Here is a 25671-nt window from a genome sequence, read left to right as displayed (position 1 = left end):
CCAGATATCCTGGCTCCTGGTCTTCCCAACTTATCAGAATTTTGATCCTTCCTTAGTCCCAACCTGTCAGAATTGAATTTATGGTCCATTCCTGAAAGTTTCCACTCACCAGTGCTCAACCTTCTCCCACCCTCCCCTCTGTTTCCCTTATTGCTGAAGCCCTATAAGAATCCCTGGAATCCTTAGCTCACTGCTGGATACTTTGAGACACAAGTCCAATTCAGTCACTAGGGGTAACATGGATCTTGTTTTGCACCCAGCCCAATCTCTCCTTCTAAATAAAATATTAAAAACTCTCTAATCTCTATCTTGCCTCAGTTTCGCTGATACTACAAAAGAGATAATAAGAGCTCCCAAATCTTTGAGTATGAGCTCCCAAATCTTTGAGTATCAAATGCAATGTATATATAAACTCCTTGGCAAACCTTAAAACACTATATAAATGTGAGCTATTATTATTATATTATTGAATTTTGTTTAAAGACTTTGTGCAAGAACATATTTCATTTAAAATTCATCAGAGTATACTGCAACATATCCAACATATAAAGGACTGCTTGCCATCTAGGGGAGGGGGTGGAGGGAGGGAGGGGAAAAAAAATCGGAACAGAAATGAGTGTCAATATAATGTAATTATTAAATAAAAAATTAAAAAAAAAATAAAATAAAATTCATCAGAGAATTATAGAATTTCAGACTGATATATCATCTTGAAAACCCCAAGAGAAATGATTTGCAACTAAAGTAACAGATGATAAAAGAATATGTACATCTACAGAACACAAACTGGATTCTTCAGCTTGAATTGAAAGATGTTTTAAGTTTCACAACAAGGCAATAACTACTTAACCATGATTTCCAAATGTAGGTCATTTGGAGTGAAAATGTAGGAAAACAATGGTGTAGAATACATACAAGTTAGTTAAGAGCACAAGTCACTGGACAACTATTTTCTTCTATTGCTCTGTGATACATGTTTCTTCAAAATCTTAAATTTTTAAGGCCTTCCTTGTCACATAATTTTTGAGTTATGAACTGACTTTTCTATGGCTAAGCACAATTATGTTTTGTAAATATTAGATAATATTGGAAGATTTCATTTTCATTTATGTACTATATATTATGAGAGTTTAGCTTGGAAAAGGCATACAAAAAGTAAACAGAGACCAGGAAAAGTTAGAGAAAACACACATTTACAGATGAATAACATATAGGCAAAGAAAAACCATTGTTCACTTTAAAATTAAGGTATACAATTATTACAAATGGCATTATTAATATATGCAAATTTTTTCAACAATCTCTAGCTAATGAAGCATATTGACATTTTAAGCAATGATTATTTTCTTTATTCACTTTATGCTTTTTAAAAAAGTTGATCTTCAAAGAAATGACTGTATGTTAAAAGCTTTTCAAATGTACTATTTATAATAGCAAAGAATGGGAAACTAAGGGAAAGTCTATTGTTTGCAGAACAGTTATGGCATTTATGAAGATAATAGAATGCTGTTATGTGATAAGAAAAAATGAAAGGCTAGCTCTACCAGACCTAAAATTACATTATAAAGCAGTGGTCATTCCAAAGAAGAACTAAAGATCATTATTGATCACAAAATAGAAAATTTTGATTATATCAAATTAAAAAGCTTTTGTGCAAACAAAAATAATGCAGATAAGATTAGAAGGGAATCAATAAACTGGGAAAACATTTTTTTATAGTTGAAGGTTCTGATAAAGATCTCATTTCCAAAATATATAGAGAATTGACTAATTTATAAGAAATCAAGCCATTCTCCAATTGGTAAATGATCAAAGAATATGAACAGACAATTTTCAGATGAAGAAATAGAAACTATTTCTAGCCATATGAAAAGATGCTCCAAATCATTATTAATCAGAGAAATGCAAATTAAGACAACTCTGAGATACCACTACACACCTGTCAGATTGGCTAGGATGACAGGAAAAGATAATGCTGAATGTTGGAGGGGATGTGAGAAAACTAGGACATTGCTACATTGTTGGTGGAATTGTGAATGAATCCAATCACTCTGGAGAGCAATTTGAAACTATGCTCAAAAAGTTATTAAACTGTACATACCCTTTGATCCAACAGTGTTACTACTGAACTTATATCCCAAAGAGATCTTAAAGAAGGGAAAGGGACCTGTATGTGCAAAAATGTTTGTGGCAGCCTTGTTTGTAATGGCTAGAAACTGCAAATTGAATGGATGCCCATCAATTGGAGAATGGCTGAATAAATTGTGATATATGAATGTTATGAAATATTATTGTTCTATAAGAAATGACCAGCAGGATGATTTCATCCAGAAAGGCCTGGATAGACTTACATGAACTGATGCTGAATGAAGTGAGCAGGACCAGGAGATCATTATACACTTCAATAACAAGAGTATATGATGATCAATTCTGATGGACGTGGCTCTCTTCAACAATGAGATGAACGAAATCAGTTCCATTTGTTCAATAATGAAGAGAACCAGCTACACCCAGTAAAGTACTCTGGGAATTGAGTGTGAACCACTACATAGCATTTCCAATCTCTCTGTTTTTGTCCAATTGCATTTTTGATTTTTTTCTCAGGTTATTTTTACCTTATTTCTAAGTCCGATTTTTCTTGTGCAGCAAAATAACAGTATGGATATTTATAGATATATTATATTTAACATATACTTTAACATATTTAACATGTATTAGTCTACCTGCCATCTAGGGGAGGGGATGGGGGAAAGGAGGGAAAAAGTTGGAACAGAAGGTTTTGCAAGGGTCAATGCTGAAAAATTACGCATATATCATGTAAATAAAAAGCTATAGTAATAATAATAAAGTGATGTTCTTAATTATAATAAGTGTAAGGACAAATGGCAATGAAATCCTTAATAACTCTAACCAGTTCAATAACCAACCAACATAATGGTTGTCTCTACTATCCACCCCCCTGCAAAAAGATTTTCAATTATGTAGAATGAGACATACAATTTTGAATAGAGATAATGTGGGCATTTGTTTTTCTTGACTATGCATATTTATTACTGGTCATTTTTTTCCCTGAGGCGATTGGGATTGAGGGACTTGCCTAGGGTTACAACAACTAGGAAATGTTAAGTATCTGAGACCAGATTTGAATTCAAGTCTTCCTGACTTGAGGGCTGGTGCTCTATTTATTATACTACCTAGCTGCTCCTATTTTTTAATGACCTTATTTCTCTCCAAAATACACTCCAGTCTTAGGACTTTTTCTACCATGCAAAGGAAATCTCTTTTCTGGAAAGAAAAGCTTTCCAGAAGCTGGAAGCTCACTCCATCCTTTCTCACACTGAAAGTATTCTCAGCTATTGGGGCCCTTCTCTCCAATTGGCCAGTTACTTTCAGAACTTCCATTTTAAGGTGGAAGCCTAGGTCAATCTTCAATCTTCTCCAAGCTTGACTCCTGATTCCTCTCCATAGGAAATGAACTTCCTGGAGAACTGAGGATTTAAGTGGCTTGCTCATGGTTATACAATCAATATTTGTCAAGACTAATCTTAAACCTTGGGTCTTCCTGACTTGCTTTGGAGGAAGGAATGTCCTACCTCCCCTTAATCTATTTCTGCTGCATTCCAAATTCAATACAAAACCCCTAGCTTTTCCTCTATGTTTTCTACATCTTTATAATCACCTATTTATCTCAACAAGCAATTCTATTAAATATTTTTTTAAATGACTACACAATGCAAAGGTACATCACAGGGATATAAATAAGAATGCAGGTTCTTGCTCTATAATGAAGAGGAGATATGATATATGTACAAATAAATATGACAATGAATGCAGAACACAATTGGTGTAAAAATCCAAACCAAATGCTTTAGGAAAATTTCAATATGTGAGGCATTTTTTTTCTATTTTACTTTATTTTTTAGTTTACAAGAATTTTTTTTCTACTGCTCTCTACTGTTACAATTTAAAAGAAGAAAATAAAAACAAACCTCTACTAAAAAGCAACAAGCACCAAATGCTTATAATATGTTCATGCAGTGTGCTAAACTCTATAGACTCTTAAAAAACACTGAAAAGGATCACAGAAAAGGGAGCTACAAAGGTAACCCGAGCTAATATAATAAAAATGACAATTCTATCTCAATTAATCTACTTATTCAGTTCCCTACCAGTCAAACTGCCAAAAAATTACTTTATAGGGTTAGAAAAAAAATAATAACAAAAACCATCTGGAAGAACAAAAGGTCAAGAATTTCAAGGGAATAAATGAAAAAAAATGTGAAGGAAAGTGGCCAGCTGTACCAGATTATATTATAAAGTGGTGGCTATCAAAACCATTTGGTAGCAGCTAAGAATAGAGTGGTGGATAAGTGGAATAGGTTTGGTTCATAAGTCAATGACTATAGTAATCAAATGTTTAATAAACCAAAGACTCCAGATTGTGGACAAAAATTGCTGGGAAAATTGCCAGTGCCTATACTGGGTCTATATTTCAAAGAGATAATAAAAAGGGAAAAGGACTCACATATGCAAAAAAAAAAAAAAAAAAAGTAGTCCTTTATGTAGAGGCAAGAAACTGGAGGAGATGCCCTTCAATTGGGGAATGGCTCAATAAGTTATAGTATGTGAATGTACTGGAATATTATTGTTCTATCAGAAACGACAAGCAGGATGATTTCAGAAAAGCCTGGAAAAAGTTAAATGAACTGATACTAAGTGAAGTATGTAGAACAAAGAAAATATTGTACATATCAACAAGAAGATGATGTGATGATCAACTGTGATGGACTTGGCTCTTTTCAACAATGTGGTGATTCAAAGCAATTCCAATAGACTCATGATGGAAAGAGGCATCAGCACCCAGAGAGAGGACTGTGGATACTGAATGTGGATCAAATCATAGTATTCTCCCCCACCCCTTTTTTTGTTGTCAATATTTTTTTGCTGGTTTTTTTCTTTTTCTTTCTCATTTTTTTCTTTCACCTTTAGATCTGATTTTTCTTGTGCAGCATGACAAATATGGAAATATATTAAGAAGAATTGCACGTTTAACTTATATTGGATTGCTTGCTATCTACTAGAGGGGGTGTGGAATAGAGAGAGGGAAAATTGGAACACAAGATTTTGCAAAGATGAATGTTCAAAACTATCTTTTCATGTATTTGGAAAAATAAAATGCCATTAAAAAAACAAACAAAAAGAAAAGGGAGCTAAAAGAAGGGTGATAAGATTGAAAAGAAGGCACCCAGTGAGGAACTAAAAGTAGAGAAAATTCTATGGAGAGGAGGTGTTGAACAGAATTGACAAAGGGAGTTTCCTCATTAGAAGTTCCTCATACTAGTGAAATTTATATTTCAAAGGGGGAAAAAATGGGAATAATCAAAGTAGAATGTAAAACATTTGATAAATATTCAATATTTATAGAAGAATCACCAATATAAAGTTCACTCAAAATAATAAAGGAAAGTGGTTGAAATTTTGTAAAATTTTCTGGGAAACAAGTACCTCCCACTTTGAGACCATCAGAACTTAAAAATATAAAGAGTGAAGATTTTTATTTTTAAAAGACACTTTGCTTTAAGAAAGGATTCTTTGCTAGTTTTCTTTAACTTATTATCTTGCCTCCCCCCAGACCCTCCCCTTTTCTAAATTCTCATATACCTGTCAAGGGCAATACAATCTTCCTGACTTCTCAGGCTCCCATTCTCAGTGTCATCCTGGATCCCTCATTTGAAAGCATCACACACATATATGTTGTTGTCAAGTCTCACCATTTCCACCTTAACAATATATATTGTGAATGTTGCCTTCTCTCAAGTCATACAACCCCTATCCTCTTCTAGCATCTCATCATCTCACATATCTAGACTATTTTAATATGTTCTGCCAGCTTCAATTTTCATCCCATTCCAATCCATCCTCTACTCAGCTGCCTAAGTGATTTTCCTAAGATATAACTCTGACCATGCTGCCCCTTTAGTAAACTCCAATGACTCACTATTCCCTCTAACATCAAATATAAAATCCTATTATTTAAAATATTTCACATCCTGGAAACCTCTTACAGTTTCACTCATACATTTTACTCCCTTCCGTGCACTCTGGATCCAGTAACATTGTCATTCCTGCTATTTGTCATACAAGACATTCCATCTCCCAAGGGTTTGTTTTTTAAATTAGTTACTCCCATAGCTGGAATGTACTATTTCTTCATCTTTGATTTTCTGGTTTCCTTCAAAGCTCAGTTGAATGCTGTTTCCTCAGGGGCAGCTAGGTGGTGCAGTGGATAGAGTACCAATTCTGAAGTCAGGAGGACCTGAGTTCAAATTTGATCTCAGACACTTAACACTTCCTAGCTGTGTGACCCTGGACAAGTCACTTAACTCAAATTGCATCAGGAAAAAAATTTTTTTAAAAATAGAATGAGGAGACTTCCGGTTAAGATGGCGGAGAGGAGGCTCACAGCTGCATAAGCTCCGCGCTTTCTCTCACTATCCACTTCATTACAAGCCTCTGAATTAATGCTTGACTGAAAAAAAAACCCACATATAGTTACCAAGAGAAGCCATCCTTAAGATTCGCCAAGAAAGGTCTGTCTTTACTGGAGGGCTGGGATGGTTTTAGATCGGGCGCAGGCGGCGGGCAGCGGCAGTGAGAGCACGAGAGCAGACTGGAGAAGGGGTGGGGAGTGATCGCAGCCGTCTCTGCGGGGAGAGCTTCGCTACAGGTTTGGATACTTTGCTCCGGCAGCAAGTCAGCAGCCCAGCAGAGAAGCTAAAAACACCGGGGCTGAAGAATACAACCCCAAACAGCTGGAGTCTCTCAGGACCTGGCCGCCCCTCCCCCCACAGTGACTCAGCACGTTCTGGGATCTCAGAGCGCAGGCGCAGCACAGTCCTGCTAGTGCCTCACTGCTGCCCCCCCAAGTCTGGAGAGGAAGCTCGATAACACACCCAGCCCCTCCCCCAAAGAAAGACTCCAGTTTTTTCTGTTTTTCTTTGCTAGTTTGTCTCTAATTATTAGACAGAATGAGCAAGAAACTGAAGAGGACTTTAACCCTTGACAGCTTCTATACAGATAGAGAGCAGACTCTAAATCCTGAGGAGACTAAAAACAGACAGTCCCCAGGTGAATCCCCAAAGGAGGAGATCATCTGTTCCTCAGCACAGATGAACCTCATAGAAGTAATTAAAAAAGCTCTCACAAGGGAGCTAGAAGAAAAATGGGAGGCTTGGCAAAAGAGCCTGGAGAAGTCAGTTAAAGAGAGAGTGGATAAAGAAGTAAAATCCTTGAAAAATAGGATTGGTGAACTGGAAACAGAAAATAGCTCTCTAAAAAACAAAATTGGCGAAATGGAAAAAAATTCCACAGAACAAAAGAACTCAATTGGACAATTAGAAAAAGATCTTAAAAAAGTGAGTGAAGAAAATACTTCACTGAAAATCAGGGTCAAACAAATGGAATTGAATGACTCGAGGAGACAAGAAGAATCAGTCAAGCAAATCCAAAAAAATCAAACAATGGAAAAGAATGTGAAATACCTTCTGGGGAAGACAACAGACCTGGAAAACAGATCCAGGAGAGACAAATTGGACTCCCAGAAAAGAATGATGAAAAAAAGAGCCTGGACACTATTTTCCAGGAAATTATCAAAGAGAACTGCCCAGAAGTCATAGGAACAGAGGAAGAAATAAACATTGAAATGATTCATCGATCACCCACTGAAAGGGATCCTAAAATCAAAACACCAAGGAATATAGTGGCCAAATGCCAGAACCCTCAGATGAAGGAAAAAATATTGCAAGCGGCTAGAAAAAGCCAATTCAAATATCAAGGAGCCACAATAAGGATCACCCAGGATCTGGCAGCATCCACATTAAAAGATCGAAGGGCCTGGAATATGATATTCCAAAAGGCTAAGGAACTTGGTATGCAACCAAAAATAACTTACCCAGCAAGAATGAACATCTTTTTCCAGGGAAGAACATGGACATTCAACAAAGTAAGCGAATTCCATCTATTTCTGATGAAAAAGCCAGAACTTAACAAAAAGTTTGATCTACAAATATAGAACTCAAGAGAAATCTAAAAAGGTAAAAAATAGAATGAGATTCATTAATGGCATAGACTGTGTTTTTGCCCTTTTTGTACCCCTAGTGGTTGGCACTCTTGTCTGGCACAATGTAAGTGCCTAATAATGCTTTCTGACTGACTGTTGACAGTAAGAATAGAGGTTAGAATTTCTGCTAATTATCAAAACTGTAGTACCTGTTGTATTTGACAATCTATAGCATGTATCTAATTCATGTTAACCTGTAAATCATAAGATCACAGATTTAGACCTAAATGGAGGTCATGGAGTCCAACAGCTTCATTTTACAGACCTAGAAAATTTCTGAAACAAGTTTTTATTCCAAGCCTAGCACTCTATCCACTCTGCAACTTATGTAGTTATTCCATGAAGCCAGGCTTAATTAATAATTATCTAACTGCCAATTTTCCCTGAACAAAGACGTTCTTGGACTGATACTTTGTAAAAGTTATCATAAAAAATTTTTTGACCTATATTTAAAGTTAAAGACTCCAAAGAGGAGTTTCCTAATTACATTCCTAATTTCATACTTCTTTAGAATTGAATATTCATTAACATGGTACGTTGCATAAATCCAAGCTTGATTTGTTGCTTGATGCTTAGTGTGTCCTTTTCCTTCTTCTTTTTTCAAGAGATTTTAGCAGCAATTGTTTGAAATTTTGAAAACATTGGGTTTTTCCATTTGAGCCATTTAACCAAATACATGTTCTTAGTTTGCATGAAATAACTGTCTCCTGTTTAATTTTTACAGCTATACTTTTAAGTACCATCATAAGTTATTGATGATTTCTAGTCTGCTTTATTTTGCCCTACCACCTTTTCTATTGCTTAATATGCTTATTTTTCCCAGAGGTTTCCATGTCATGTTGGAGAATCTCAGCTAAAGAGAATACTCTTTAAATACCAGCCTCTTGAGTTTAAATATTTATTTGCCTGTGTTCCTATTCTGCTTCTCTAGCATGACCTTTGACAGAACAGTTGTTAGAAAATCATCCTGGGCATACTATAATTGCACTTTGATAAGTCCTTCTGAACTTTTTAGTTCCACTTTCATATGATCTTTCATTAGAGCTACTCAGACTATGTAGTATCAACCACCAAATTATAACGAATCATCATCTATCCACCCCAATAGTTTATATATGGAATTACTGATATTTAGTTTTTTTTCCCACAATTACTTTCATTAACAGTTTGGAAGTAGGAGTGTCCAGTCTTGTCTGTTATTAGTAGAAGAACTTTGAGGCTGACAAAAACATAGCTTTTAAAGTATTGTAGTATTTTTACCTAGACACAAGTGTGAAAATATCATTTAACTTAAAATGTTTGTAATCATTTAACCCAATTCAGACAGTTCCTCAAAATTATTTTTGGGTTTGACAAATTCCTAAATTTTAACTCATCCACTGCTCACAATGCTAGTGCAGTTTCCAGTAAGGGGTCTCAGGTCTCAGGTCATTATGGTCACCTATCATAGTTCTCCTTTCTTTGTAATTTGAGAAATTTGAAATCTGGTTAGGACTCAGAAACCCTAACTTTTACATCGTTTTTCCTTGGAACCTAATTCAGGTATAATGGTTAAATAGGTAAGGGAAGAAGGAAATGATTCTTTCCGCTAAATTCATTTTATTCATTATTCACTATCTCCTGAGGTATTAATTGCAAGAATATAAGGTTCAGGATATCAGGGATTATGGCCTAGCACTTAGTCTAACAATAGGAGATTCTTAATAAGTGTTTGGTGAACTGAACTGAAATTGTGGGGTTAATGCCCTAGGAAACTATATCTCCAATTTTAGATGTTCAAAAAGTAGTTATTGATACAAAATGAGTTCACAAGGTAAGGGGTGGATAGGTAGATTTGAGAATTACCTTTAAAAAAAAATGATAACTGACTTCATAGAAGTTGATGAGATTGCCAAGCTAGAGGGTATGGGAGAGAAGAATATGGAGCCTTTTTTTAATATTTTATTTAATAATAACTTTATATTGACAGAATCTATGCCAGGGTAATTTTTTTTACATTATCCCTTGCACTCGCTTCTGTTCCGATTTTTCCCCTCCCTTCCTCGACCCCCTCCCCTAGATGGCAAGCAGTCCTATATATGTTGGATATGTTGAAGTATATCCTAGATACAATGTATGTTTGCAGAACCGAACAGTTCTCTTGTTGCACAGGGAGAATTGGATTCAGAAGAATATGGAGCCTTAAAGAACATTAATTTTTAATAGGTATGACCTGAAGATCCCACAAGGGAGAAAGAGTAGAAGGAAGAGAACCAGCAAAGAGCAGTGTCACAAAAATATAAAGAGGAGAAAGTATCCAAGAGAAGGAGGGAATTGATAGTCAAAGGCTTAAGAGAGGTAAAGAAAAAAGAAGCCTGGGAAAAAAGCTATCATATTTCTTTAAAAAAAATTTTGATAGCTTTTTATTTATAAGTTATATGCATAGGTAATTTTACAGCATTGACAACTGCCAACCTTTTGTTCCAATTTTTCCCCTCCTTCCCCGCTCCCTTTCCCTAGATGGCAGATGACCAATACATGTTAAATATATTAAAGTATAAATTAAATAAAAAAATAAGTATACATGTCCAAACCATTATTTTGCTGTACAAAAAGAATCGGACTCTGAAATATTGTACAATTAGCTATTAAGGAAATAAAAAAAATGCAGGCAGGTAAAAATATAGGGATTGGGAATTCAGTGTAATAGTTCTTAGTCATCTCCCAGAGTTCTTTTGCTGGGTGCAGCTGGTTCGGTTCATTACTGCTCCATTAGAAATGATTTGGTTCGTCTCATTGCTGAAGATGGGCAGGTCCATCAGAATTGATCATCATATAGTATTGTTGTTGAAGTATATAATGATCTCCTGGTCCTGCTTATTTCATTCAGCAACAGTTCGGGTAAGTTTCTCCAGGCAAAAGCTATCATATTTGACATAGGAGAGAACAGTTTCAGGTGAATGATGAAGTTAGAAGTCAGAGAGCAAAAGGTGGAAGAAGCAAGTGAGAAGAGAGAATATAGAGACAATTACTGTATACAGCTTTTTCAAAGAATTTGGTTGAAAAGATAATGTTGGTGACAGCTTGTTGGGATGGTAGGATGTGAGTTGTTTTTGAAGGATGAGGAGATGCAGGCTCATGTCCAGGCAGCAGATAAAGAACCAATAGGGATAGTGTAAAGAACCAAGAAACTAGATAGAAGAAATGGGGTGTGATGGTATCAAGGCAGATATTTACCTTAGCAGAGAGAAAGGGCCTTCATGTGAGACAGGGATGGAGAAAATAGTGAAGAAAAATATTTGACTGCCATGAGATGAGGAAGAAAGAAAAATGAGATCTTAGTGAATGGTCTCATTTTTTCAATGAAGTATGAGGCAAGGTCCTTTGCTGATATAAAGGAAATAATACCATTGGAGGCTTGAGGAGAAATGAAAAGGTTGGAATACCCCCTGTGTGAATAGACAATTGATTGGAACAGTGTAAAAGAACTATTTTGCTGCCATGAGGACTCAGTTGAGATTAGGTAGCATAAATTTGTAGTGGGCTGTTTCATGACTTTCTCAAACTTTATTAGGCAATAACGTGTCTATAGGAACAAAAGTGGCAGGTGATAGTAGTAATTCAAAGTTGGATTTTGGCTAAATATGCCTGGAAAAATGACAATATGAAAAGGGTTTAAAGTATATAGGAAAAATGCAGAGTTGAACTGACGCACCAAGGACTTAGATAAAGAAGGAAAGTTTGGCCAGTGCATCAGTGGTGGTCTGGGAAATAATCAGGGATTAGATGGACTGCAGTCATAGAGAGAATGAAGAACAGGACTGGGAGCTATAGGATCAAAGGAAAGATTACGTGATAAATATTATTATCAGATAAAGAAATCTGCAAGTAGTAGCAGACAGCAAGAAGTATTCCAACTTGCTCATTGTAACCAGGAAGGAGTATAAATGAAAGTGCAACCAGTTTTGGAAAGGAAGTCAAGAGTGCAGACTTATCAGAAGGACACAAGATTTGTGAATACTAAAAGGTGAAAGGAGGTAGAAAAGAAAAGGTTTAAGATGAAATCAGGTTCATTAATTATGGACTAAAGAGCACAGAGGAAGATGTGAAAAGATCTGGAGTAAGACATTTTGGGGAAGCATTAAGAGAGATGGGAATGAGAGTGTAAGGAAAAACTGAGGATGGGGAATGGGGTTTTTTACTTCAGCAGCCAAAGACTCAGAAGGAGTGCGAGTTTGCTAATCACTGAGGAATAAGTCAAAGTGGAGTATCAGTGATATAAGACAGGCCAATGGAAGGAAGAAAATGATGAGACTTTTCATGATCTTCCCTCAAGATCCAACCTTGTAGCTGGTAGTAATGTCGTTCCTTGCCACTGTTTCACAGTGGGCAAAACCAAGTTAATGTATGTATTAGCCTTGATTCCAAACTCTCCCTCACTCTGATCAGTTGCCAAAACTTGCCATTTCTATCATAAGATAGTTTAGACAGCATCTTCTAAGAAGTCCTTCTTGATCCACTCAATTGTTAATGTCTTTCCTTTCAAACTACCTTGTATTTAACTACTTTGTATATATTTGTCTATTGTGAAATTTGTATGTTAACTACTTTATATTTCTATTTTTAATCACTATCTTTATGCTATATATAAATCAAAATATATTTGCTGTCCCCCTCCAGCAGAATACAAACTTCTTGAAAGTGAGGATTATTTCATTCTTTGCATACTTGATGATTAAGAATTGACTGAAGGGGAAGTCTCTAAGAACAGTAGAAACTGGGGAAGGCCTCTAGGAGATGACATTTGTAATGGGCTTCAAAAGATGGGTTAGTGCAATAGAATGGATATTGTTCAAAGAGTCAGAGAGTCTATATTTAGATTCTGCCTCTTATGCTTACTGCTCTGATTGAGGACAAATTCCTTAACTTCCATCTATAAAAAGAGAAAGTTGGACAATATGGTTCCTAGGACACTTTCAACTTTATATTTATTATATATATTTCCAAAATGATGGTACCTAACTCCATGGAATGGATGGAGAGTTGAAAGAAAAACAAAACAAAATAAAGTCTACAAAGCTAGTCATTTAATCAATTTTATCTTCTTTAAGAAATATGTGGTTCATTCATTGGAAATGGTTTTGTGTTCAAAATACATTTCAAAAACCACGAAGGTTTGAAGTAGTATTTTTTTCAACTTTTTGTTGTATTTTAATTATTTTGTTAAATATTCTCAAATTACATTTTAATCTGGGCCATGATCCACAAATGTTACATTGGCAATTAACCAATCAACTTTTATTAAATTGTTAGAATGTTACAGGAACTATGCTAAGCACTAGATACACAAAGATGACAGTACCTGAATTTAATATGCTCACAATTTAATGGACACTTCTGAATTATAAGAATTTTGAGCTCTAAATTTATGATTCTATGATTAATTTTTGTCATACTGGCTCTATTTGGTACTTTGAAGCAGGATTTTAAAGTTTTATAATTATACCTAAGTATAGGTATAGTATAGGTACAGTACCTAATCATAAATATTTTAAATAGTACCTGATATTTTTTAAAAGTATGTTATTATTTTAAAAGTTATTGCTCTAGTCCTATATGTAAATTTGAAATATTCTTGGAGTCTTCAAGTTTTATACTTGTTTTGATGTTTCAGAGGATGAATTATTTCTCAAAAAAAAAAAATCACAAAATTATTATTTTATCAGTTCCTGAAATCCAAGAGAAATTTTTAAATCTCATACTCTAATGTGCAAAATTCTATATAATCTCTACAAATATTAAAACAAAACAAAATAAAAACAATCCTACTTTAATCAGCTCAAAAGCTGACCCAAAGCTCACAGGATAAAATACAAATTCCTTACCATGGTCTTCCTGGCCTTCCATGGTGTCACTTCATCTACCTTTGCAGCATTGCTTCACAGTTCTGTTGTTAGCACACTTTAGTTTCTCCCCAGAGGAGGCTACTTGAAGTTCTATGATTCACCTTGTCTTCTCCCTGTTTCTGCATTCACACAGACATACTAACCTCCAAAAACACCTAGTGAACTCCTTCTCATAATTTTAGACCCAGATTGGATGTTATTATTTCTACAACCCCATCTCTAGTCACCTTGGCTAAACACTTCCCTTCTCAAATCTCCTGAGATTTCCTAAATTGGTTTAAAATTGTCAAGGCATACCTCCTACTGTCCTATGAGATTATCAACTCCATAAAGATAAAAACTGTGTTACTTTTCATCTTTGCACATTCAGTTCTCATAATTACTCTCTGAACACAGATAGCACTTAGTAAATTCTTAAATGAAATCTTAAGTAGTATGATGTTAGAAAATGCAAAACCTTTGTGTGGGGGGAAAGATCGAGTCACCATTTACCAAGCATAAAGTTAATTTCCAATTTCCAAAAAGTTTCACTTAGCTGGTTGTCTCCCTAAAATAATGTTAATCATTAAAATGTTTCAAAAATCTAGCTGCAAGTCAAGCTCTTCCATGCAGCAGAAGATGGCTTACTAATTGATCAGATTTATCTTTAAATAATGCTGAGAGAAGGTATAATAAGAGAAGAGTTGAGATGTATAATCATATATATTTATATATTTATACTCTTTTAGATATGAAACAAACTTGGGACTAAGCGGTGGTACTTGGTTGCACGTATTTGAGAGTGGATATAAAAAAGAAACAGTGACAGTGGTTCATTACTTGGGAAAGTGAGTACCCTAGGCAACTCTGAAAAAATATAAGTTTTAATACTGAATTGATAGAGGGAATCTTTCACAGAAGCTGAAATTACACATTCATTACACATCAATGAAATCATAGGTCCAAACCAAAAAAAATACTATGTCACTAGGATGAGGATACCATCTCCTCACTCATTCTACTTAGGTAAGTCAAGTTCAGATGAATAGACCTAGAGGACCATTAAATAATTTGGTTTCTGTTTGTACAATTTCAATAACATATAATAATAAATATTTATATTTCCATGTTGTTTTTTTCATAAGGAACCTCTGAGGTATCTAACAGTATTATTAGAATAACGAAGTCTAGGGTTTTCCTTAATTTTAGCTAATAGATATACAATATTGATTTTTTTTGAACAAACCACTTCCCTTCCCCACACACTACTCTTTAATTATATAATAATAATTTTAAAAGATAAATTAAACTAATTTAATTAAACTCTAATGTATTATGACAAAAGTTGAAGTATTTTCTTTAAAAAAAAAAAAAAAGACTTGTCCTTCATTTCTAACATTACTTACCAAACCATGGGATACATTATTTAAATTTGTTTTCTGTTGACAACTCTTTTTTTTCTGGGTAGCAAATCTATATAATCACAGTATAACTCAAAACCAAAAGGACAGTTGCCAAGCCACATGATTGTAACTACAATCTCTTAACTAACTTCTTTAACTCCTTTTTTTTTCTGAACAGTGGGGACCAAAATAAAAACAGGAAAAATTTCACAAGGACAGAGCTTACTAAGTACAGGACAGTCTTTTTTTTTTAAGTTTCTGGAAGGGAGATTATTAAAACAATTTTATAGAGACTGGATTATTGATTGATCTGTTTTAGGAGACAACAATTAGAGCCAGAAAAATCTGCAGCTACTGATAAAAAAAAAAGTTTAGGAGACAAATATGAGTTCTATTATCTTGGAAACTGTATTTAACTTTCAAATTATCTTTGCATCATAAAGTTGTCTACCTAATCAATAAATAAGGAATTACTTTTAGAAAAAAAAAAACTTTATGGTTACTTTTTTGCATTAGTCTAAATGGAAAAATCAAGAGATGTTAGGAACTAGAAAATCCCTAAAGAACAAAAAATTAAAGAGTCAAATAGGATGAAAAAATTGAAGTCAGTGAATTTTCTGTCATCTGTACACACTATCTGATATCACAGACTAAACCAGTAATACTCCCAATTCAAGCATAGTCAGTTGCAATACTGGCACTGGGAAAGGAGCTGCTTAATGTAAAATGTAAGTAATATGAGAAGACAGATTCATTTTGACAAACCATCCAACTTTCCCTAGAAGTCTTTAATTTATTTAGTAGATAATTTTGCAACTGTAACTTCATCATCTCTCATGATTTCAAAAAGACAAAGATATAAATGAGACCCTATCCATCAGAGAAGACAGGAAGAATAATTTACATTCTTCATACAAATAGCCCCAAATGGCTGGAAAAGCAACAAGAGCTTTCTGAAGGTATCTATCAAGCAAAGACAATTTAATGCAATAGATTATGTGTTAAAGATGTGTCCACAAAATATAAGTCAAATATATAAAAATTTTTGTCTTTCATTGGACATAAAACATAAGGAATTTTTTTTAGGAACTCTTATTTCTATCTCTGACAATTTAACAATCACTGACTAGTTAGTACTTCACTAAATGAGGTGATTAAAGGGGATATAGAGAGTTTAATTAATGTCCATGTGGGGTAGGCCAAAGTTCTTCTTTGACTCCATGGCCACAGAGGACATCCTAAGACTCAGTGAGCTGTTGTATAAATACACATAACTGTTGGTCTTTTTTCTCAAGAATATTCCATCTTTCCAAATACATGCAAAAATAGCTTTCAACATTCATTTCTGCAAGACTTTGCATTACAAACTTCCTCTCCTTCCCACTCCCTGTCTTCAAGACAGCAAGCAATCCAATACAGGCTACACATGCACAATACTACTAAACACATTTTCATAATTTGTCAGGCCATGTAAGAAAAATCAGACCAAAAGGGAAAAACAAAATAAAAAAACAAAAAAACAAAATAAAGCAAAACCACAAGAAAGAAAAAGCAAGCAAGCAAACAAACAGAAAAAGGTGAAAACACCATGCCTCCATCCCAGCTTAGTCTCCATCATTTTCTCTCTGGGTACTGATTGCATCTTCCATCCCAAGTCATTTGGAATTGTCTTGGATCACTATATTGCTGAGAAGAGCTAAGTCTATCACAGATGATCATCAGATAATCTTCTTGTTGCCATATAGAATGGTCTCCTGGTTCTGCTCACTTCATTTAGCATCAGTTCATCTAAGTCTCTCCAAGCCTCTCTCAAATCATCCTCCTGACATTTCTTTTAGAACAATAATATTCCATAACACTAATATGCCATAACTTATTCAGCCATTCTCCAAATGATGGGCATCTACTTAGTTTCCAATTCTTGGTTATTACAAAAAGAGCTGCTACAAATGCACAAGTGGGTCCTTTCCCCTCCTTTTGGATCTAAGAGTCTATTCTTGAAGAGTGCTCTCTCTTCTGAATTCCTGAAGCACTTTGGATATGCTGCTTTTTACTATGATCTCTTTATGTATATGTCCTATCTCCCTAACTAGATTGATTATGATTCCTTTGAGGGTAGACACCTTTCAATTCCTAGGGGCCAAAATGTAATAGTGAATGTGTTCAAATAGCTGATGAAGAAGAAAACAAATACAAATACATCAGTGCAAATCTAATTCCAAAGGACTCAAAAGAAAGAGACTAAAAGCACATGACCTTTTGAAGGTGGCTTAAGGTCAACTGTCCTTGAGGTTTCAGTTTATGACACTTTTGGGCTGCTTAATCATCAGATTCTTAATGAAATTATTCTATGCACAGAAGCAGGTAAATCAACTCAGAAGTTCCCTTCCTGACACCATATAATTGTTGAACAAAGACAAAGATTTAAGTATAAGTTTTTATTCAGTTATTTAAAAAATACTGCTTGATAATTTCCAGAAACTTTAAAAGATCATGCTGATTAGGAAAGTACTGACTGCTTAATTAAAGTTCAGAGTGTTCCCTCCTGTGAGAGCAGTTACCACAGATGCAAATGGATTTGTTCTCTGATTTTAAGTTTCTATAAATTTACAAACAATTCTCTTATAATAGGTAATATGATTTGCAAAATGCTCAATTAGCTCTCAGAATTATTCTTTGGTGGCAAGTGAAATGGACCATTAAAACTTAAACCAGAGAAAGGGTCGCTTCAAGGAATTATTTCTATTTACAGGGTACGTCCAGGATTAATTATCAAAACTTATCTAGAGCTGCTTCTGAACTGTTTTTATTTTCCATTAGTGCCTGAGCTTCTGATAATCTACATTAGTAATTAATGCAATACCTCGGCAATGTCAATTTCTTAAACCAAAAATGGATCAAATTAACCCTGGTCAGAAAACTTGTTAATTCAAATGCTTTTAACTCTCACTTGTCTGAAAATTCAGATGAAGTGACTATACTAGTTTTCAGTAGAAGAGGTTATTATATTAACAGGTTTTTCCAATAATCTCCTGACATACTATACCTTCCAAATGTGTGACCTGGATTTTTCTATCAAATTATTTCTTTTCTTCTCTATTTTGAAGCACTTTACTATTTTTTTTTTTTAAGAGCTGCCATCTCTCAGCTGCTCTCTTAAAGGATTAAGTTACCCTGGGAAAGGGGGAAAGAAGTGAGCAGAGAAGTTTTTCAGTTCGTGCAACCCTTAAAAAGCACCAAAGCTGCCTGATGAGAGGCTCCTGGCAAGCAGGGGCTGCAGAAACTGTTCTAATACTGACCATCCCCCACCCACCACCCCAGAACACTCAGCTCAACTGGAGGGAGATCAATGCTACCTTTTCTGTTGTAGCACTTCTTCCAGAGCATCCTGCTTATCTTGCAGCAGCTGCTGGAGGTGCTTCATCTCTCGCTGGTACTGATAAATCTTCTCAGCAAAGTCTTCCTCTTGCTTGGTCATTTTGTGATTGAAGTCTCCCAGTTTCACAGCAGCTTTCTTTTTATACATCTGGGAAAATGAATGGCCATGGAGAAAATGAGTTTAGTAGCATAGAAGATCACTTCCAAAGTCATGGTTTTCTTCCGTGAAGACTTTTTATCTATAGCTCATTCATGCTGATATCAAGATTCAATTAGGTAGGTTTGCATTTTTTAATATTGATTAGAATGGCTTTTAGGTAAGTTAAGTGGAATATATATCCATCTCTCCAAAAAGATAAACTTGTTATAAAAAGAATTTTTTTTAAACAAAAAAATTTAACAGAACATACAAAAAAAGTTCAGTTTAAAAGAGAAAGAAAAAACCATATCCCTATCTTTCATCCAAAAATCTCATCTGAATACAACCTTGATCCAAAAATGAAGGAACGAAATGCCTTATATTTATATCTATATAAAATACAGCCATACATTTGATATTATAATTATGTGATTACATATCATTACATATATAATAGATATGGATCCACTTTCATTCATTCTTATAACTGCATGGGACAAACAATAGAGGAACAAATTTGACTTTAATTTCAAATAAATTCTAGTAAGCTCTGGTGTATCTATATCAAAACTGAGTTTTTTCAAAATGAAAAAAATCTTTTCTGGGAGGAAAAAAAGCTATTTAAAATAGGTCATAGGGAAACCTGTTACAAAAGGGTAATTTTTCATAACTTATCCATATGGTAATTTGACAGGGGAAAGATGGATTATGATATTGCATGACTATTATTACTTCAAAGCATATTTTAATAAAATAAAAAGTAATTATTTTCTTGAAAACACATGAATCTTCCTCTCTATCATTTCTTTAAAAGAGAGCAAAAGATGTGACTGGTATTTTATTTAATAAACAAAATCTTAAAAAGTGAACTCAAGAGTATGAAACTATCAGAATTTTTACTATTTAAATGTGTTACTCCATTGATTTCCTTTGATAAAACTGAACTTTTACTAGACATGCTTTTATGATTCTTTAATTACATTACTAAAGGCTCAAATAATCATTTTTCTTTTTAAAAAAATTAATTTATTTTTTAATACACACTGCTTTAGGAATCATGTTGGAAGAGGGGAAAAAAAACAGAAAAAAAGAAATGAATATAGCATGTTTTAATTTACATTCAATCTCCATTGTTCTTTTTCTGGATGCAGATGGCATTTTCTGTCCCAAGTCTATTGGGATTGCCTTGGAATCATTAAGTTTTTCAAACTTGAAAATGTTCTCTTTTCAGAGGAATCTTCAAATAATTTTTATATATAATTCTTATAAAATTCAACTGTGAAGCCTATGTTTGTATGAACAAAGATGAACAAATTTGTCAGTTTCCAATATGATAAAATGTTTCCTATTATTTTTTCTAGTGGAAGCAATCATATAGAAGAAATAAGAGATATGCTGTCTGGGAGAGGTGGTGGGAGAAAGGGAAGGAAAAAATTATTAGACAAGGATTTCCAAAAGTGAATGTTGAAAATTATGCATATGTTTTGAAAAGAAAAAGATTTAATTAAAAAAAAAAAAAACAAGACATCAAAGAAAATACTGAATTAAAAACTTATGTTTTGCTATGAAGCAGGAACATATTTCAGGCAGTATATTTCATAACAGCCCCCATACTGTGGGGCTAAGATAGTAAAATCATTCTGCCTTCGGTGCTGTCATATAATTCTACCTAAGATATGCTGTGTAGCAAGCTGCTCTCTCTCCTGGCTTATGGCTCAATTATATTATTTCATACAAATTAAAAGCTCTTTCAGAAGACTATGTTTTCAGTTATCTTTCTAACTAGAAATTTGCCCATTAAAACCTATTCATAATTTTCTTAGCCTGTTTAGTTCTTATTCACCAGAATCAGTGGCTTTCCTAATTTTTTTTTGGTATTATGTAGATATGAATGTAACAAGTGATATCTTCATTAATTATCCTTCATTCTCACTAAATTATAAGCCTCTTTTTTATTTTTATTTTAAAAATTTTTTTGCTGAAGCAATTGGAGTTTAGTGACTTGCCCAGGGTCACGCAGCTAGGAAGTGTTAAGTGTCTGAGGCCAGATTTGAACTTAGGCCCTTTTGACTTCAGAGATGGTCTTCTATTCATTGCACCACCTAGCTGCCCCTTCCTCTACCTTTTTTTTTTAAAAAGCCCACACTAAAGTGAATACTTCTTTTAGATTTTGTACCAGATATCATCTCACAACATTGACAAAATATCTTTGATCCAGATCAGAAGTGTACCTAAAATAATATCATAATTCTATGATGATAACCTTAAGCTCTTGAAATTTAACTCCAAAGCTAGAGAAAGAAAATCTGGAAAAATTCAGTAAAAATCATCAAATCCTCACTCAGACAGTAACAAATTCTACTTCCTTAATATTTAAAAAATACTATTTTTACCAAACTGGATTCAAAATCTTTAAATTCCTTTATCCGATTAATACACATTTCTATTTCAGTAGACTGAGGGTAAGGGCAGGGGAGAAGATATACTAACTGAAAGAGTAGGTCACATTTTATTTTGGGCTAACAAGGTCAGCAGCAACATACAGATATTCAAATTATCCTTTGAAGACCTTGGGAAATGTTTTGAAAATAGGTATAGTGACAGAATGTATATTCTGTCTGACGACCAGCCTAATTCAGTCAAAAGAAATTCATCACTAAGCTGACTTTTTTTTCAGCCATAGGAACTCTAGCAGAAGGCAAGCTCTCTTAGGAGAAAAAGGCTGTTTTCATTTTTGTCTTCACATACTAAATTCCTGGTACATATTAGGCACTTAGTAAATGCCTGTTGATTTTAATTTAATTGTTAAAAGTTAAGTTACAGAGAAGTTGAAGACTGTTTGAAAGGAGGAAATATCCACAGTAACAAGATCTCTTAAGTAGAAAAGTTCTGTGATGTGTAAACATAGTGTTGCTCTCTTCTTGCCATGCAGGCACTTATTTTGTTTTTGTTTTTTTTTCAATGATTTACCATATGTTAAACTCCTTGAAGACATAGATGATATCTTCCTTATTCCCATAGTTTCCTGAGAGTCTTGTACCTGTATCCAAGGAGCTGTATGTAATCTCTCATGCATGTGGCTACTTTCTCCAAAGATGCCCATCAAAACCTATTCATAATTTTCTTAGCCTGTTTAATTCTTATTCACCAGAATCAATGTATTTCTTAATTCTTAATTTTATATAGATATCAATGGAACAGGTGACCTCTTCATTCTCCCTCATTCTCACTGAATTATAAGCCCTTATCTTTTTTTAAAACCCATAATAAAGTGAATCTTTCTTTGTTTTAGACTTTGTGCTAGACATCATTTCACAATAGTGCAAATATATCTTTGAGCAAATGTCTCTGATTTACGTTTTGTTTGAAAATAATAATTAGAAAGTTGTCTAATCAGATGTTATTTCTACTGTTAATCTTTTTCCTGAATCATGTAAGATTTGGGCACATGCATAGAAAATATCTTTTTTGGAGACAACTTTTAAGAATGCTCATTCTCCTTATACATTCAACCAGTTATCAAGTCTTGTCAATTTTACCTCTATAACATCTTTCACTTTCTTTCTTTTTTTTAAATAACTTTTTATTCACAGAACCCATGCCAGGGTAATTTTTTACAGCACTCACTTCTCTTCCGATTTTTCCCCTCCCTCCCTCCACCCCTTCCCCCCAGATCATCTTTCACTTTCTTTTTTCCTTCTCCAGATACACAGTCATCACTTTAGTTTAGGCCCTCACTATTTCTCACCTGGACTACTGCAATAGCTTTTTTTTTTTTTTTTTAATTGCTGAGGCAATTGGGGTTAAGTGGCTTGCCCAGGGTCACACAGCTAGGAAGTGTTAAGTTTCTGAGGTCAAATTTGAACTCAGGTCCCCCTGACATCAGGGCTGGTGCTCTATATACTGCACAACCTAGCTACCCCCCAATAGCCTTTTTTTAAAAACAGTAAAACTTTCTTATTTTTAGTTCCAAAGTTTCTCCTTCCCTTTACCTTCTCCTCTATCTCTTGAGATACCCATTATACATATGAAATCATGCAAATATTTATCTAAATTAGCCATGTTGCCAAAAAAAAAAAATGAAGAAAAATAAAATGAAAAAATCCTTCAATCATCAGTTTTCTCTCTGGAGGTGGATAGCATTTTTCATCATGAGTCCTTTACAATTATCATGAATAATTGTACTGATCAGGAGAGCTTTTTCATAATTCATTATCATTGCAATTCCTTTACATCTATTCATATGTCTTCTCAGGTTTTTCAGAAACTATCCTCTTCATAATTTCTTTTTAATACAATAGTATTCCATTACAATCATACATCACCAACTTGTTATTTCCCAACTGAAGGGAATTAACTCAGTTTTAAATTCTTTGCCACCATCAAAAAAGCTGTTATATTTTTGTACATATGGATCATTTTTATTTTTCTTTGATTTCCTTAAGTATAGCCTAGTATTTCCTTCCCTAGTAGTAGTATTGGTAAGTCACAGTTTCATAACTTTTTGGGCATAGTTCCAAATTTTTTTCCAAAGTGGTTGCACTAGCTCAACTCCATAAACAGCACATTAGTGTACCTATTTTTCCACATAAAGCATTTGTCATTTTCTTATTCTGTCATGTTTGTCAATCTGATAAATGAGGTAGTAACTCAGAGTAGTTTTAATTTGCCTTTTTTCTAATTAGTGATTTAGAGCATTTTTATATGTCTTACTGATAGCTTTGATTTCTTCTTCTGAAAATTGTTCATATCCTTTGATCATTTATCTATTGAGGATATTAAACCAAACCTAAAACTATAACTAAGAACCATTGTTCTTAAGTTCTATAATTTTAGGTTTGGCTTAGTTCTCTACATATTTGAAAAATTAGACCTCTACCAGAGAAACTTGCTGTAAAAATGTTCCCCCAGTTTGCTACTTTACTTTTAATTTTAGTTGGACTGGTTTTGTTGCAATAGCGTTCTAATCTGGAGTCTAATACCCCAAATTTAGTCTTTGATCTAATTTTGATCTTCTTGCTTTGCTCACATATAATATTATATGTCACTTATCTATGTACAGGTTGTCTCCCATGCTGGAAATGCACTTTCTCCTTACTTTTAAAAAATCTCTTCTGTCTTTCAAAACTAAGTTTAAATACTGTTTTCTACTTGAAGCCATCAGAATGCCGTACTTTCAATAAATCTAAGAACAGGTATTTATTGTCATATACTGGGCACTATTCTAATTGCTATAAAGACAATCACAAAAATCCCTGCCTTTAAAAAGCAATTTGCATCTATATTTGTATGTACAAAACATATATAAGCAGATAAAAGATAAGCTGGGATGAGAGACAAGGTCTTACTATCTGAGGAAGGGAGTGAAGATCAGGAAAAACTTCATGCAAAAGGTAGCTCTTGCAATGAGTCTCGAAGGAAAACAGGGTTTCAGAAGGGAAGATATGAGAAGGAAGAGAATCCTAGGCATGGGGGATAGTCACTGCAAAAGGCAGGGAAATGGTCATATATGAAGAACTGCAAGTCAATTTGGCTGGACTACTGAGAGCAAGGCAAGGAATGATTTGTATGAAGATTGAAAAAGGATGGGAACATATTATGAAAAGCTGTAAATGCCAAACAGAAGAGTTTATATTTGGTAGTATTGTTAAGTAGTGAAAAGGAAGCATTGGAGATCAAGAGACTGAAAACAGGTCTTTAGGAAAGATAAGTGCTTTAGGAAAATAACTTTTGAAGCCATAGGGAGAGACCTAAGGCAGAAAGCCCAATGAGGTTAGTACTAGTACAAGTAAGCGAGAGTCAATAAAGGTCTGAACTAAGATGATGGCTATGTGAGTGGGGAGAAATGTTAGAGGCACGAACAAGATTTGCCAACTGATTGGATATGTAAAGTGAGGGAAAGTAAAGAGTTGAATAAAGAGACTTGCCACGTCAATTTAACTAGGGTGAATAGAAAGTCTGGGTATTCCCCTTGACAGAAATAAAGAAGGTACAAAAAGGAGAGGATTTACAGAGAAAGATAATAAGTTGTGTTTAAAATTTCTTTTGAGTATTAAACAAAAAGATTCCAGTGATCTTTTCTTCTTTTTGGGGGGCATTACTATCCATAATTTCACTATCATTCTTCCAAAATTTGTTTTGTAACAAATAAACATAATCAAGCAAAAACAAATCCACACAATAACTATATTCAAAAATTTGTTTCACTCTCGATTTCAGGTGGGGGAGAGGACAGCATGGATCAATCTCAATCCTTGGGATTTGTGTCTGATTGTTGCATTGGCTGTTGTTTTTCTTTACTGTGCTAACCAAGTTACAACCATGTATATTGGTTTCCTAGTTCTACTCATTTCACTCTGCATCAGTTTATATAACCTTACCAGGTTTCTCTGTTGTTCCTTTTTTGTCTTTTCTTACAAAGATACAAGGAACCATATTTCTAAAATTATTAATAATTGCACTTTTTTACTGGAAACTAAAGAAGAATCTATCAATTGGGGAACAGTTAAGCTGGTTATATATGAATATGATTGTGTATAATGGTTTTACTATGTCAGAGGGTCATTGCTATACCAACATTTTTAGTACTTTATGAAATAAAAGTGATAGCAATCCTTGCTTTATTCTGGATCTTAATGGAAAGATCTCTAGCTTTTTCACCCTATAAGATAATGCTGGCTCTTAGTTTTAAATTGACATTATTTTACATATTAAGGGAACATCCATTTATTTCTTTACTTTCTAGAAATGAGTATTCTACTTAATCAA

At 34.1% G+C, this 25671-nt stretch overlaps 1 protein-coding gene across 1 annotated transcript in view; it reads right to left on the bottom strand.

The window, feature by feature from the left end:
- Positions 1-25671, bottom strand: part of CEP89 (centrosomal protein 89) — a 153147-nt gene that overhangs the window by 7293 nt on the left and 120183 nt on the right. The window contains exon 18 of the mRNA XM_051979745.1: positions 18743-18912. Within this exon, the coding sequence (XP_051835705.1) occupies positions 18743-18912 (170 nt within the window). The remainder of the gene's footprint in view (positions 1-18742; positions 18913-25671) is intronic.

The sequence above is a fragment of the Antechinus flavipes genome, chromosome 2, assembly GCF_016432865.1.
Source record: "Antechinus flavipes isolate AdamAnt ecotype Samford, QLD, Australia chromosome 2, AdamAnt_v2, whole genome shotgun sequence".
Classification (NCBI taxonomy): domain Eukaryota; kingdom Metazoa; phylum Chordata; class Mammalia; order Dasyuromorphia; family Dasyuridae; genus Antechinus; species Antechinus flavipes.
Note: the sequence above shows the minus strand (reverse complement) of the source record. Positions and strands in the feature narration are given on the sequence as shown.